The sequence below is a fragment of the Lacerta agilis genome, chromosome 3 (assembly GCF_009819535.1).
Source record: "Lacerta agilis isolate rLacAgi1 chromosome 3, rLacAgi1.pri, whole genome shotgun sequence".
In the NCBI taxonomy this organism is placed as follows: domain Eukaryota; kingdom Metazoa; phylum Chordata; class Lepidosauria; order Squamata; family Lacertidae; genus Lacerta; species Lacerta agilis.
In genome coordinates, this window is record NC_046314.1 from 10044505 (window position 1) to 10059785 (window position 15281).

Genomic DNA, 15281 nt, shown 5'->3' on the forward strand with positions numbered 1-15281 from the left:
CCTGTTGTCGAATTTTCCCCATTAATTTGGCTATTTCTGCGTACACAGCCACCAGAGCTCAGCAACCTGCAGCTGCCCAAATCTTGCTGAAGTCCCTCAGCCCCAGTCAGCATGGTCAAGGGCAGGAGTCAGCACACTTTTTCAGCAGGGGGCTGGTCCATTGTCCCTCAGGCCTTGTGGGGGGCTGGACAAATAACCCAGAGATGCATTTTAAATAAAAGCACACATTCTTTTGTTGTTGTTGTTGTTGTTGTTGTTCAGTCGTTCAGTCATGTCCGACTCTTCGTGACCCCATGGACCAGAGCACGCCAGGCACGCCTATCCTTCACTGCCTCCCGCAGTTTGGCCAAACTCATGTTAGTAGCTTCGAGAACACTGTCCAACCATCTCATCCTCTGTTGTCTCCTTCTCCTTGTGCCCTCCATCTTTCCCAACATCAGGGTCTTCTCCAGCGAGTCTTCTCTTCTCATGAGGTGGCCAAAGTACTGGAGCCTCAACTTCAGGATCTGTCCTTCTAGTGAGCACTCAGGGCCGATTTCCTTGAGAATGGATAGGTTTGATCTTTTTGCAGTCCATGGGACTCTCAAGAGTCTCCTCCAGCACCATAATTCAAAAGCATCAATTCTTCGGCGATCAGCCTTCTTTATGGTCCAGCTCTCACTTCCGTACATTACTACTGGGAAAACCATAGCTTTAAACACCAGGCAGGCCCCACAAATAACCCAGAGATGCATTTTAAATAAAAGGACACATTCTACTCATGTAAAAACATGCTGATTCCTGGACTGTCCATGGGCTGGATTTAGAAGGCGATTGGGCCGAATCCGGCCCCCGGGCCTTAGTTTGCCTACCCATGGTCAAGGGTGATGGGAACTGTTACTGAGCAGCATTCGGCGGCAAAAAGTTTCTCCAGTCCGGCAAGCCGGCTTCTGACAACCCATGAGAGCTCTTGTGCCTGTAATAATTGCCCGGAAGTGGATTTCCAGGCAAGTAGCAGGAGGAGCTGTGCCTAGTAGTAGCATTCCTTCTTCAAGGTACAGCAGCCCCATCTTGCATTGCACCTGCCCCCATACAGTTGTGCCCCTGCCCCGATGAGGGACGGGCTTTCACATTCAGAAACCCCAAAGTGGATCACTGCTCTGATGAGGAGTCTGGGGACTCAGCTACACAGCTGCAAATTTGACACAAGATGGTGATGGTGTTGTTGTTGTTGTTGTTGTTCAGTCGTTCAGTCGTGTCCGACTCTTCGTGACCCCATGGACCAGAGCATGCCAGGCACGCCTATCCTTCACTGCCTCTCGCAGTTTGGCCAAACTCATGTTAGTAGCTTCGAGAACACTGTCCAACCTTCTCATCCTCTGTCGTCCCCTTCTCCTTGTGCCCTCCATCTTTCCCAACATCAGGGTCTTTTCTAGGGAGTCTTCTCTTCTCATGAGGTGGCCAAAGTACTGGAGCCTCAACTTCAGGATCTGTCCTTCCAGTGAGCACTCAGGGCTGATTTCTTTGAGAATGGATAGGTTTGATCTTCTTGCAGTCCATGGGACTCTCAAGAGTCTCCTCCAGCACCACAATTCAAAAGCATCAATTCTTCGGCGATCAGCCTTCTTGATGGTCCAGCTCTCACTTCCGTGCATTACTACTGGGAAAACCATAGCTTTAACTATACGGATCTTTGTCGGCAAGGTGATGTCTTTGCTTTTTAAGATGCTGTCTAGGTTTGTCATTGCTTTTCTCCCAAGAAGCAGGAGTCTTCTAATTTCGTGACTGCTGTCACCATCTGCAGTGATCATGGAACCCAAGAAAGTGAAATCTCTCACTGCCTGCATTTCTTCCCCTTCTATTTGCCAGGAGGTGATGGGACCAGTGGCCATGATCTTAGCAAATTTATATACACACACACACACGTTTTTTAAAAGAGTGTTTTCACAGCGTTCCTTATATGTATCTAGATACCACCTGGGGCTTTCCCGATGTTGTGGGGTCTCTACAGCTCTTAGATCACGCATCCCCAAACTTGGCCCTCCCGCTGTTTTGGGACTACAACTCCCATCATCCCTAGCTAACAGGACCAGTGGTCAGGGATGATGGGAATAGTAGTCCCAAAACAGCTGGAGGGCCAAGTTTGGCCATGCCTGTCTTAGATCCTGGGAGGAAGGAGACAAGCTTCTAGCTCAGGGGTCGGCAAGGTTTACTTCACCTGGGCCGGTTCACTCCAGCAGAGATCCCTCCATGGGCCAGATCGTGCGCCCGGGGTTTTCTGTGTCTGTGTAGACGCAATTTCCGGCACCGTGGAAGCGAGTCCCTGCGCCGCACTGCACCAGTTTAGCGCAGCGCGAGGGGACTCACCAAGCTGGCAGCTCGGTTCAGGGGCGGCTCGTGGGCTGGTTAAACAACCCCCTTGGTCCACTTGTGGCCCATGGACCTTAGGTTGTCGACCCCTGTTCTAGCTCTTGCATAAAGCTTAGGGATTTGACATCTGTAGTGGTTAAGAGTGGTAGACTCGTAATCTGGTGAACAGGGTTCGCTTCCCCGCTCTTCCACATGCAGCTGCTGGGTGACCTTGGGCTAGTCACACTTCTTTGAAGTATCTCAGCCCCACTCACCTCACAGAGTGTTTGTTGTGGGGGAGAGAGGGAAAGGAGAATGTTAGCCTGCTTTGAGACTCCTTCGGGTAGTGATAAAGCGGGGTATCAAATCCAAACTCCTCTTCTCCTCCTCCTCCTCTCTCTCTCTAACACACACGCACGCACCCCTAGGGGAGGAGACTCCAGCTAGGTGGGAGACCACCTGCTCTGCAGCTAGAAGGCCTGCCCAGGTTCAGTCTCCATCATCTTCAGCTCAAAAGACCAGCAGGAGGTGATGGGGGGGAGGAGATGATTCTCCGGCTGGAGACGCTAAAGGGAAAGATTCAGCTGCGCAGGACAAAGCACTGAGCCCCTCAGTCCACTTCAGCCGATCCAAATCCTGGTTTCTGGCCCCCTTAATCACAGCTCAGACCAGAACCATTTTTAAAGAAAACGTTTATTTACACCTTTCAGCAAGTACAAAGTATTATACACGGTCTGGATCAACCTCCACTCTTCCTTCGTAGTTTTATTATGAAACATAAGGCGCTTTCTCTCCACTTCAGTCGCGGGCAAAGGGCATCGGCTGCGCAATGGGGTTGGGGGGGAACATGGGGAGGGAGGCTGCTTTCTTTTCTTTATTTGCTCCTCTCCCCCCCCCCAACCACCAACCCCGCTCCAACCAGCCTCGCTCCATCTTCGTATCCTGCCAGAAAGGGGAGGCTGGGGGGGCGAAAAATAATCACAATAAAGGCAACCGAAAGTCTGCGTGGCGTGAAAAGGGAGCCCTTATTACCGTGGCGAATAAATTACGGCTGGCGTTAGCTTCGCTTGGGAGACAGCTGGGGGCGGGCGGCTTCTCAGCTTAACAGGGTTCCTTAAGATAATGGATTTATTTTCCTTTGCTAAGTGGTTTTCGGGGTGGGAGGGCCGGCCTTCCAAGGTAAGAGCCGGAGGGGAGGAGGAAAGCGCGCCCCCTATAATATTTCCCTTCTCGAGCCCACCTAAAATATTTGTTCCGCTTTCCATAGAAATCTCAAAGTCCTCTCTCTCTCTGCATATTAACAGTGCTCGGCATCTCGAGGCATAAATAAATTAAATTATTCACATTTTCTTTTTACAGAAACACACAGAAATGACCCCCTTTCCTTCTCTCCGCCCCCCCCCCCGCACCTTTCTCCTGTCTCGGGGGCACCGCTGGGAGACTCCCGATCCCTGCGATGTCTGTCGGGGCTGTTTCGTCTCGACGGCCACCATTAACCAACCATTAGGAACTGGGAACGGAAGACCTTTCCCAGAAACACGGCACACACACCCTCCCACCACCGACACTTGTGGGTGAGTAGGGAAGCGAGGATCTAGCCCTGCCAAGGGGGGCGGGCAATGCTGGAAGGGGCGCCCTGGTTTTCCTGGCGCAGTAGCCAAGAGTTTCTCGCTCACTCACACACCGAGGCAAAGTTCTTGTTTGTTTTGTTGTTCGTTCGTTTGCTTTCTTGCTTGTCAATGGCCCTTGGAAAATTCAGATATACGGCGGGGCTCTTGCCTTTCGCCGGGGGTGAGGCGAGATCTGCGATCTTCTCTCTCGCTTCTGGGCCGCAGAGAGAGGCTTGGGTAAACTTCCAAGGTTGGAAGGAGCGTTGAACTGGCAAGAACCATCCAAGTAGTTCTTTTGCTTGGTGGCGGTGGGCAGGGTGGAGGGGTAGGAATATGGCTGGCGAGAGCATTCCTCATACAATAATCCATGCAGTCCCCTCCAGGGATACACAGGGCCTCCGCGAGGGTCCATCGCCAGCGGCGGCAGCAACAGTGGTGTCAGAAGTGGGATCACCCCTCCCCGCGGCCAGCGCGCAGGCGCTTACTTGGACCGCTTCCCGTCCTCGGCCCTTTTTGCGGTTGTGTGTTTGTTTGTTTTTTGGTCGGAGCACCTTCTTTGCTGAGTTTCGGCCTTCGGTTCATGCAGGGAGAGGTGGAGGAGGGTGTCTGCCTTTCCGAGGCCCGCCCGCCGGCCCGGGCCAAGATCCTTTTACACCAGGGAGGTGACGGGCGGGATCTTGGAGCCTTCCTCTTCCCAGGGCTGGAGGTTCTGCAGGGCGAAGAGCGAGGAGTTGTGCAGGCAAAGCGGGTCGGGCTGGATGGAGTCGTTCAGGGACTTCTGGAAGGCGTCGTGTTGCAGCTGCAGCATCAGCCGGCTGGCCTGTTGCCTCTCGGCTTCCCTCTCCTCCGCCGTCTGTCTCCTAAAGAGGAAAAAAGGCACAGCTCAGAAGATCCCCTCGCTAGGCAGCCGCCGACGCCCAAGCAATGCCCACGCTCGCCTTCCGTGGCCGTCGAGGGGGAAACCGAAGGTTTCCTGCGCCACCAGCCGCCCGCTTCCTTCCAGCCCAAACGAAACACTTCTCTCTCTCTCTCTCTCTTTCTTTCTCTCTCTCTCTCTCTCTCTCTCTGGACAGCGCAAATTCCACCCGGGCTCACTCAGAAGGCCGCCCCACCGAGCTCACTGGGGACTGAGCCTCACAGAAAGACGGGCAGAGAGGATTTGCAGCCTGGAGAGAGGTCCCTGGTTTACTCAGAAGGGATTGTGTTTGCTTAACTCCCCCGGTCGAGCAGCTGCGCCATCCCCGGTCGAGCAGCGCAACTCAGGCCTCCTCGGAAGAAAAGAAGGGGTTCGGTGGAGCTTAACTCCCAAGCGGGTGCCCAGTGGCAGCCCTTTGGCTCGTCGGAACAGTTTCCACGGGTTCCGAATTAACAGGGTCCTTTTATTCGTTTAAATAATAATTCTGCCGTCTGGGAGGCGGAGGCGGCTTTCAGGGAGCGCAGCTTGCTCAGAGAGGCTCAGATGGCGGCCGGCCATCCCACCACGTCGAGGACTTTCCGTTCCCCCATCCTGGGCGCCCCAAGCGACAGGCGCGTCAAGGAATCGCCCCGGGCTCTTTTAACCGGATCGCGGCACAGACACCACCTCCTCCCTTTTCCGCCCCCTCCAAAGAAGCAGAAAAGTGCCTCTTCTTCCGCGATTTATTCCAACTGCTGTTGCTTCGCACCTGCCGCCTGCAAATCAAGGGCGGGCGCGCACCAGAAACTTGGCGCGAGAAAACCATGAGGAACGTTCAGTAAACAGGAGAGCCGCACATGCCAACGTTGCCCAAACTGGACGACCCCCCCCCCAAAAAATCCTTTCTCTACGCTCTCCAAAGCAGAGCAATACCACCCCTAAAAGAGGCGATCCCCCCAATCCCATTCCTCCCTCCCTTCCGCAAAGTAAGCCAGCAAACATAGACCTGCGCGCAAACCTGGGCATCCCCATAAATTTAAGCTGGGCAGGAAAGGCCCGCTTTGTACGAGAATTTATCAGAGGAATTCAAGGATAAATGGCCGGGGGAGGACTGCAGGAGAGAAACTGAGGAACGGAGGTCAGGCCTGGGCGAGCCATGAACCCGTTAATCCGAAGGACTTGGTTTCTAGGCCCGATCCGCAGCCCGTGGATTTGAGATTCCATGAGCTCAACTAGCGCAGGCGTTAGCCTTGGTTTCCAGCCGCACCCGTAACTTTCAGTCTCCGAGCCCCAACTGGTTTATGGATCGTCGCTTGTCCCTTCCAACAAGAAAGCGCGACGAAAAGGAAACCGCGATATGACGCGCCGGGGACTTGTGATCGAGATGCGGCGCGTCTACACAGGCGCGCAGACGTGCTGCGCTCTCCAAAAGCGATCTCTCTCCTACCTCTCTCCCCCTGAATCTGGGCCAAATTTGGAGGCGCTCCCAGAGGTCACTAGCCCGGGAAGCCAGGTGGAAATAGTCTGCCCAATATTAACCCCACCAGGCGCAAATTCTCCTTGAAATGTCCGGGACATCTCGGTGCCAAACGCCTTTCTTCGTTGGCTAAAGTCCTGGCGCTTTTCAGCGCCGCCGGGAAACCTCATTGGAACTCACCGCCGTTTGGAAAAGTAGGAACGGGTCGACCGGGTGAGGACCAGAATCCCTGAACCACTTTGACTCCTGTGGCCACTCAAAAACCGGAGTCGAAGAGGCACCGGGATGGAAAAACCCCTTCCTCCTGCATCTGCGCTCTGCGCAGCTAGGCCGATTTCCCCGGAAATCCGAGCCGCGGATTTCTACGCGGGGCGACTTCCTCGCGAGTAAGCCTCCTTCTTGCCCCGCAATCAACAAGGGTTTTCGCCTTCCAACGGATTTCCCCAGGAATCCCTCCGGATCCTGGTATTTTTTTAAACTGCGGGGCACCGATCCGGTGGCGGAGGCCTCTTCTTTGAGCCGCGGACAGCGGCGATCGCGGCCTCTGCCGCGGCTGGTCAGTTCTTGAAACGCCGGTTGCATTTCCATAGGAGGGGATCGGAATCGTCGTCATAGATTGAGGGGGCGGGGGGACAAAAATAAACCCTGAGTTTTCGAAAAGAGGCGCATGATTTCCGACCGAGCCGCGGGGGACCGGGGAGAGCCGGGAATGACCGGCTGAATCAGGCAGGAGCCCCTCAAGTCATCTGGGGGCGAGACTGGGGGAAATGGAACAGCGCTTTGATTTTTCAGCTGTGGAAAACAACCCTTTGCAATAATGGGAGGTGTGGGGGGGGGGTTCTCTCCCCTTTCCAAACAATTTCCAGCTACAAAACCTCCCTCACGCCCCCCCTCACTTCTCCCCCTCCCCACGCCCAAATTTATAATCAAAAAATAAAATAAAATTTAAACGTATTTCGCATTTTTTTCAGATCGAAAGGCTTTCTTTTCGAAAGCTGAATTAAAAGCCCCCTTTTTTGGCGGGTGGATATTTGTTTTTAGAGAGACTGGAGGGGAAAGGAGTGAGCTTTTTTTTATTTATCGGCCCATCTATTCTAGCCCATTTTCCTAGGAACTTTGCTCGCTCGTTTTGGTGGCCAAGCGACGTGAAATTGGTCTCCGGACCTGCCGTTTGCGCTGCTACAAATTAATAGGCGAACTCTGAATCAGCATCGCATAAAATATCCAGAAGCATTTCAATGATGATTGTAGGCGGTCGAGGTTTTTAGTTTATTTTATTCTGGGTTTGTTTTTAGGCGCAAGGTGAGGAATGCGGTAAGGAAATCAGCGCCGAATCCCTGCTCTCGACTCGCCCAACCTCCGACTGTTAACGGTCGCAAACGAAGGAGCCCGGAAGCTATGAAGCGCCGAGAAGCCAAAAGTGGATCCCCATGGTTCCCCCCCCCCCTACAAATAAGACAGCCGCCCAAACCTGGAGAAAGGCGGGCTTAAGAAGAAAGAGCAACCTTCTGGGTTGGACCCTGTCCAACAGATTTCCAGAGGAAACAGAACTGTTCCTCTTGTAATGTTTCCAGTTTGTGACCCGGGATTTAGATCTCTTAATCCAAAATATGATAATATTTCATGTTATTTCCCTTTTTTCCTTTTTGGATTAATCTGCTTTTATTGTAGTCTATGCTGAAAGGTTTCAAAAAAATAATTTTAAAAAAGAATAGCTAATAATAATAATAATGTTTTTGTTGTTGTTTTTTATAGCGTTAATATGAGCGTAGCATTCGCGTTGTCGTGCCGTTAACACAAATACAATAATTAGGTCGGCATTTTTTGTCCGAGGGCCCAGGCGCTCGTTGCAACCGCAAAGCGAGTCCATTTCCATTAATCGGATGTCCTACAGCGGAGGAGGACGAGGCGTAGTCAGCGTCGCCAATACAAAGAAAACGTTCCAAGTAACAGCGGCCTTGTAGCGGTTTGCAGCCTCAAACGAGAGTGGAAACGCTTCTGAGCCGACAGGCGTCTAGCAAACCTCCCAGGAGAACAGATCCGACCTCCGAAGGCTGGAGCCTTCTGCGCCCTGCTTTCTCGGAAAAGCAAAAACTGCCACGGGAGTCAGCAGAGTTTACTTCCGAGTAGGGTGTTGCCATTCAAAACACGCACACACACAAATATATATGTACATATATGTGTGTCCAATAGCTCTCAAGAACGCTTGAAGAGCAAATCAAGGCGCCAAACTTCGGGGAAATAAAAGGGTGGGTATATTTTTTTACTGCGCTCCGAGCTCAGCCTTGCGCGTTGGTGTAAAGCAGGGGTCCCCGGAGGCCTGGATACGGCCCAATCGCCTTCTAAATGCGGCCCGCAGATGGTCTGGGAATCAGCGTGTTTTTACATGAGTAGAATGTGTCCTTAATATTTAAAATGCATCTCTGGGTTATTTGTGGGGCCTGCATGGTGTTTTTATTTAAAATGTATCTCTGGGTTATCTGTGGGGCCTAGGAATTCATTCATATTTTTTATTTCAAAATATAGTCCGGCCCTCCACAAGGTCTGAGGGACAGTGGACCGGCCCCCTGCTGAAAAAGTTTGCTGGCCCCTGGTATAAAGAGTAAATGGACGGTGGAGTGGAGGATTTTGAATGCAGTCCTGCGCTCCGTTTACGCCACTGGGACAGCTGTTTCGGGGTGTTGCGATGGTGTTCACTACGAGGGTCACATGACAGGTGATTTCAAAAGCATGTTTGAACCCCGGAATTCTTTAGGACAAGAAGAATTAGGGAAGTGGGTCTGAATAGGAACCACGGAGCATGGGAAGGTAGTTAACCCTTTCCCCCAACTCCATTTTCCCATTGACCCCTACCAAGGCCATGGGCCCAGGAAACTGTTTTCTCGGTGCCTCTGCGCGCCTGGAAGCCAAATAAATCAGAAGCGCCTGGCTGGATCAGTCCAACATTTTACCTCCAGCAGCGATCATCCGGGCACAAGCAATGGGTAAAAGCCACAGCCCTTCTTCTTCCAACGTCTCAGCAGGCGCCCGGCTTTCAGAGCCTTTGAAACTGGAAGTTCTGCTTAGTTTCCATAGCAAAAGGCAATGAATGGAGGGGGGCTGTTAGATTCCAACTCCCATCAGCTCCAGCCAGGTAGCCCATGGTCAGGATGATGGGAGTCCACGAACAACTGGAAGATCTCAAGCTCCCCATTGCTGGCACAGACAGGCCTTTTGTCCATTGAACAATCTCTAATCCTTTTTGAAATGCCACGTAAGCCCGTGTCCGTCACCACCTCGCCTGACTATTAATTCCGCGAAGGAGCCACTTTGCAGATTCACCTTTACTGAGAGATCGAATTCCTCTTTATTGACTCCCGGATCCGCGCTATATTATTATTATTATTATTATTATTATTATTATTATTATTATTATTGCCTCGTACTGTGGTCGTCTTCCTTAATTTCCTTAATTTCTACCAAAACAGAGAAAAACTCTATAGATACACTGTGGTGCATTTATAGCGAACAGAATGTGCGTAGAGTGATCCTATCTTCCAAATCAGTGGGCCTGAGGTCGCTGGATGGAAGGGGGCGTCTAGAACGGGCTCCATGTGTGCGTGCTCCGCTTTTCAGGATCACGCGTTTAGGGTGCCGGAGGAAGGAGGGCAAACGCGTCCTTTTCGGGGAGAGAGAGAGAGAGAGTCGGGGAGAGGCGGATGGGCCCAAAATAGCGCGGGATGCCTGTGGAAGGACTTTGGGATTTGGCGTTGGGCTCTGTAGCATGAGAAAGGGTGTTTCACAATCACGGTGTGGGGAGAAAAGATTCTCACCCGCTCCCCAATAAATCACGGCTCTATTTAATTTCGCTTCTACCACTCTGTCCAGTAAACGAGAAGTCACACGCCGCTAGAATTAGAGCACAGATCTCTTCCTCCTCGGTCGCTGTCCATTTCAGCACCACACCTTTCGCCAACTCCATTTGTGGCGACAAAGAAAGGTATCAGGGCGAAGGGCAGGAAGCAGAGGAGGCACCGATCCCTAGGTATCCTGCTTCCTCCCCACCCTACCCATTTACTCATTCAGTACCCCACCCCACCCCACAGCCATCCAATGACCCACAGACTCACCGCCACTTGGTCCTGCGGTTCTGGAACCAGGTCTTGACTTGCGCGTCGGTCATCTTGAGCGACTTGGCGAGCGCCGCCCTCTCGGCCGAGGCCAGGTACTTCTGCCGGTGGAAGCGCTTCTCCAGCTCGCAGATCTGCACCCGGGAGAAGGACGTGCGCGGCTTCTTGCGCTTGGGCGGGGTGCGGTTCTGGTAAGGGTGCCCGATCCGCCGCGTCACCGTGAAAGGAGTGAGCGCCGCCGCCGCTAGGACAGAAGACGCGGCAGGGTGAGAGAGACGCGCAAAGGAACGGGGGGCAGAGAGAGAAACAGACGGGAGCCCTGCCCCAACCAGGCTAGAAGGCACCAGGGCATCACAGGGAGGGAGAGGGGGCAGAGGGGCGTCATTTCTCTTCCCTCTATATGCCAACAGTGCTTTGATGGCCGATAAACTCCTCTGAGGAAGCATCTTAGAGTTGGACACTTAGACGTGGAAAAGAAAGCATCGCAGGAGAGCGCCTTGGGGCGCCCATTCAAGTGCGCTTAACATGGATTAGTTTAGTTCTCTTAGTGCTGTGTGACATTCCTCCCCAGTAACTAGGCGGGTGGCAGAAGTGGGTGGCTTGTCCCGCCCATGACCACCCTCCCCCATCCAGTCCATGCTTATGGGTGACGTGGGGATTCAAGCCCTCCCTAGAGAGACTTTGTGAAAGAGAATCGAAGTTATTCTGGATCCATTAATTTCGAATCACAGAGAAGGCGGGCGCGCAAGTTAAGGTTTGTGGTGTAGAAACCAAAAAAATATATATTAAAAAATCACATCTCACCCACCCACCCAAAACAGGGACGGGCTAAGAACAGCCTTAAATAGAGAAAGAGAGATAGATGGATGGATGGATGGATGGAGACGAAGCTGGTAGGCAATAATGGAAATAAGAGTTTTCATTATCAGGAACTGGCCAAATTGAGTACATTCCTGGCTAGGAAATATACTCACCAAGCCAGCAAGTGATGATGATGATGATAATCATATTTAATATAGTGCCTTTCGAAGTTTACAGGGTTATCGCATTCATTTTCTCTGCCTGCTTATCCTAAGATTTGCTGATGGGCACCTCAACTAAAGCCCCTCTCTCTCCACAAATAAATGCCTCCACCCTGAAGTGAAACAACACCACATTCATAAGGGGAGGGGGCTTATTTGCAAGGGGATTTTCTAACCATGCCCACCTCTCCCCGTTTCCTCGTCCTTCATCTAATCCGCATTGGATTCGAAGATATTTAAATTACCACCCTAGCTTTCTCATTTAGTTTTTAGCTGCTTGTTCTCCGCCTACCGCCCTCTCTCTTACATTCTGTAATCAGATTAGGCACGGCGATTCCCTCGCCTTCCCCTCTCTCCTTGTACACTGCGATTTAAACAAATCAGGCCCCACAAAACCATGAATTAGAATCGAGGCTTTGAATTCTGAGCGCGGGGGGTCGATTCAGATTTGTGGCGTGGGGACAGCTTTCCAGGCCGCCACTATTTACGGTGATTTTTTTAAAAAAGAAAATAAATGAAAAGAAAACCCCTAAGAAACAAACATAAAAAGGAAATAAGTAGAATGTTTGTGTCTCAGTCCTGGTCCTGCCGAGAGGGCCGCCCAAATACTGAAACCACAATTTGGTACCACAAGCTGATCAACCGTCTCCCTCACTTATACACACAAACACATTCCACATCATTCCACGTCCCTCCACGACGCACAAAACTGAATTGCAGGGGGGTGGGTTTAAGGAGATTTCTTTCCCCCTGTTGAAGCTGCATGAGGTTGAATGCCTGTGTGCGCAATGTATGTATGTGTGTATATTTGTGTGTATGTATGTATGTATGTATGTATGTACAGTATATTCACATATATCAGTATATTTTTTAGCAGCACGGACACTTTGGAAACACGCTGCCAAAGCAACTTGTGGGCTGAAGTTCGTCTCCCCCCCTCTCTTTCTTTCTCCCGGGGTCGTGCCTCTGAGACACCCCCCTCACTCTTGCTCGCAACCCAACCACCCCTCCGCTTACCTGTGAATCTGTCCTTGACGAACCGCCTGCTGCTCTCCATCCAAGGGAAGTTGAGGCTGCCAAGGCTGGGTACAGCTGGCATGGCTGGTATGGCACTAGAAATGGGAGGTGGCACTGCCCCAGGGATGGGTCTATGAGCTGGCACCCTGATCACGCCAGATGGAGCCAAGCTGAGATTCACACTGTAAGATCCAGAGTCCTCGAAGGGCGCCCCGATGCCAGGGAAGGCGCCTGGGAGAGAAGGGTACGGGGCGCCCGTCCGGCTGCCCACGGGGCTACCCAGGTAATTCGCGCTGCCGCCGCCGCCGACGTCTGATCCTCGCGGGGCGGGTTGGGAAGGGGTCTCCTGGTCGGAACTGTTTAAAATCTGATCAATCCCGAAGCTGATGGGTTCGTGTTGGTGCGGGGTCTGCGTGTTCGTTGGCTGATCCATCCTTGGTGAATTAGAAATATTGGCTCAAACGAAAGGAGAAGGGGTAAAAAAAAAAAACCTAAAAAAAAAACACACAACAACAACAACACCGTAAGAATTCCCCTATAAAAACGCTCCCCTTCCTTTTTTCACAGTAGATCCATGTAAGGTCCTCTTGGTTTGTATGGATGTCACACTGAAACTTTGCCAAGACTGGTCCAGCTCGCCAGGCTCTCTGTCATATTTTTTTGAACCAAACCTGGAGTTCCTGCTTCTAATTTCTCTCCCGCAGCTGCCATTGGCCACCCCAAACAAGCCTCTCTCCTCCCATTGGCTCCCGGGTTTCAATAAAGGCCTAATTCATTGGAATAGGAGCTTAGGGACTGTTCCGTGGTGACATCATTTTAACAAACGAACAATAGGTCAAATTTATTAGCTAAGATAATGCGGGGCGGATATTGCAATGAGCATCTGCGAGGGTTGCCTTTCGAAATTAGCGATATGAAATTGAACAAACCTGAGCAATTGCTGGGGGGGGGGCTCCCCTCCTCCCCTCCCCTCCCCTCCCTTCCCTTCCCCTATCCACCCTTTGGAATCATTAACAAATATGCTAGTTGAACAGAATTCCAGGCTGGCCGTTGCCGAGGCTGCTCCGTCCCTCCTCGTGGATTAATTTGGGATCGATGCCCCTCTTTCCTATATATTGCTTTGTTTGCAAACCCTGTACAAAAGGGAGGAAAGCGCGGGCTCACCGCAACTGGGCCGATTCCCCACTCCGCGCCCCATTTTAAGGGGTTGGGGAGATGCTTTTGTTTTTAAATGCAAATAAGAGGAAACCATTCTGGTTTGGGAAGTCCAGAGTTATTCCCCTCTTTCCTCCCCGCCCCATTTAGTTTGGGGAATCCGAAGCCTACAGACCCCCTCCCCCCAAACACGAAGATTTACTGGGAAATAAGTCTACTTGGACCCAGTGGGACTTCAGGCCCGAGTTTTTAAAAATGCCTGAGTCGGGGGTATTTAGACAGAGCAAGTCTCCCTCTGATTAAGGATGAAGGTAGGTTTTCAAAGGCCGTCTGGGAAACAACCTCAGGCCAATGAAGAGGCGAGCATTTTGGTAACATTCACATATCTAGGGGTATTTAACAGCGCACTCAATGGCGTGTTTATTTGGTGGGTGGGGTTTTTAAATAAAATAATAAAATAAAATACGTCAGAATGCAGCAATCCATAACAAATGTTTGACCCAGAAGCTGGGGCAGGGGGAAAGGAACTCAACCCTCTCCCAATTTCTGCAAATGGGAGAAGAGAATCACCAAGTGCTTTTCCCTGGAGGAGGAAAGGCTGTCAGATTTACCCAGATTCAAATCTGTTCTGCATGTAAAATAGATCAGAAACTAAAGTGGCCTTTCTTCGGCTTGATGCCTTTTAGATCTGTTGGAAATACAGCGCATCCTTCTTCGTGGTGGAGTTTCCCCAGTGTTTTTGTTTGTCTCAGTCTCCGTTTCTTTCCACCTCATGGCAAGAAATTGTTCGCCTCCCTCTTGGATCAGCCTGGCCGGTGTTTGCACGGCGCAGCCTCCGTCGCCGAGAGGGAGCCTCGGAAGAACGGGTTCCGTTTTGGATAAATTCCTGTCAGCGAAACTTATTGCCTCGCCGTCTGGTTCTGTGAGTTTGGAGACGCTCCCTAACGTCCAAATTGGACTAAAAGCGTTAAAAATTAAATAACGTTCAAATGCATTTACTTAGTTTCCCCTTTATAAAGGGAAATGAAAACAGGGAATAGAATTTTCCTTTTAATAGAATGTAATAGTATTTGATCAGCACCTGTTAGGGCTGATTTCGTGATTCCAGAAAGCGGTGACAAGGAGGGAGTATATTAGTTTTTAAAGCTTAGGATTCAATTACCGCAACACACTGAATAATTTAAATGGCAACAGTAAATGCAAAGAGACCTGCGGAGTTTTATTGGGCTTATTGCGCGGAAAGGCGGCCGCGAAACAGGAGGCCCCGCGCACTTTCCTCCGTCCTCCACAAAGCCAAGTCCTTTTCCTTCCTTCTGGGAAAGAGGGACCGGGCTCCTCTCGAGGAGACTTCGAAACAGAAGGCGACTGCTGTCTCCTTCAGACCCTTGTCTCTTCCTAGTAAAGATTTTATATGGCTCTCTGCGTGTGCGTGCGTGCATATATCTGCGCGCTCTCGCTCTCTTTTTTTCGTGCCACGGAATTTATTTTCCCACACCCAATTTTCCATATTTTCCCTGGTGTATTCGCGTCTAGACATGGACCCAGGTATATACATGGAACCTAATTCATCATACAGTATGTACATCATATATGTAACATAATAATATAAACACACACCTTATAATATCTATAATAACATATAATAAACGGAAGTCTGCGTTTTGGGAT

The 15281-nt window shown here is 51.1% G+C and overlaps 1 protein-coding gene across 1 annotated transcript; it reads right to left on the bottom strand.

The window, feature by feature from the left end:
- Window positions 1-4476: 4476 nt before the first annotated feature.
- Window positions 4477-13235, bottom strand: TLX3 (T cell leukemia homeobox 3). Its single transcript, XM_033145401.1, has 3 exons — window positions 12459-13235; window positions 10420-10663; window positions 4477-4798 (listed from the first exon to the last, which is right to left on the bottom strand). The coding sequence occupies exons 1-3, from the start codon at window positions 12889-12891 to the stop codon at window positions 4588-4590; spliced, it is 888 nt and encodes a 295-aa protein (XP_033001292.1). The 5' UTR covers window positions 12892-13235; the 3' UTR covers window positions 4477-4587.
- Between the last annotated feature and the right edge of the window lie 2046 nt (window positions 13236-15281).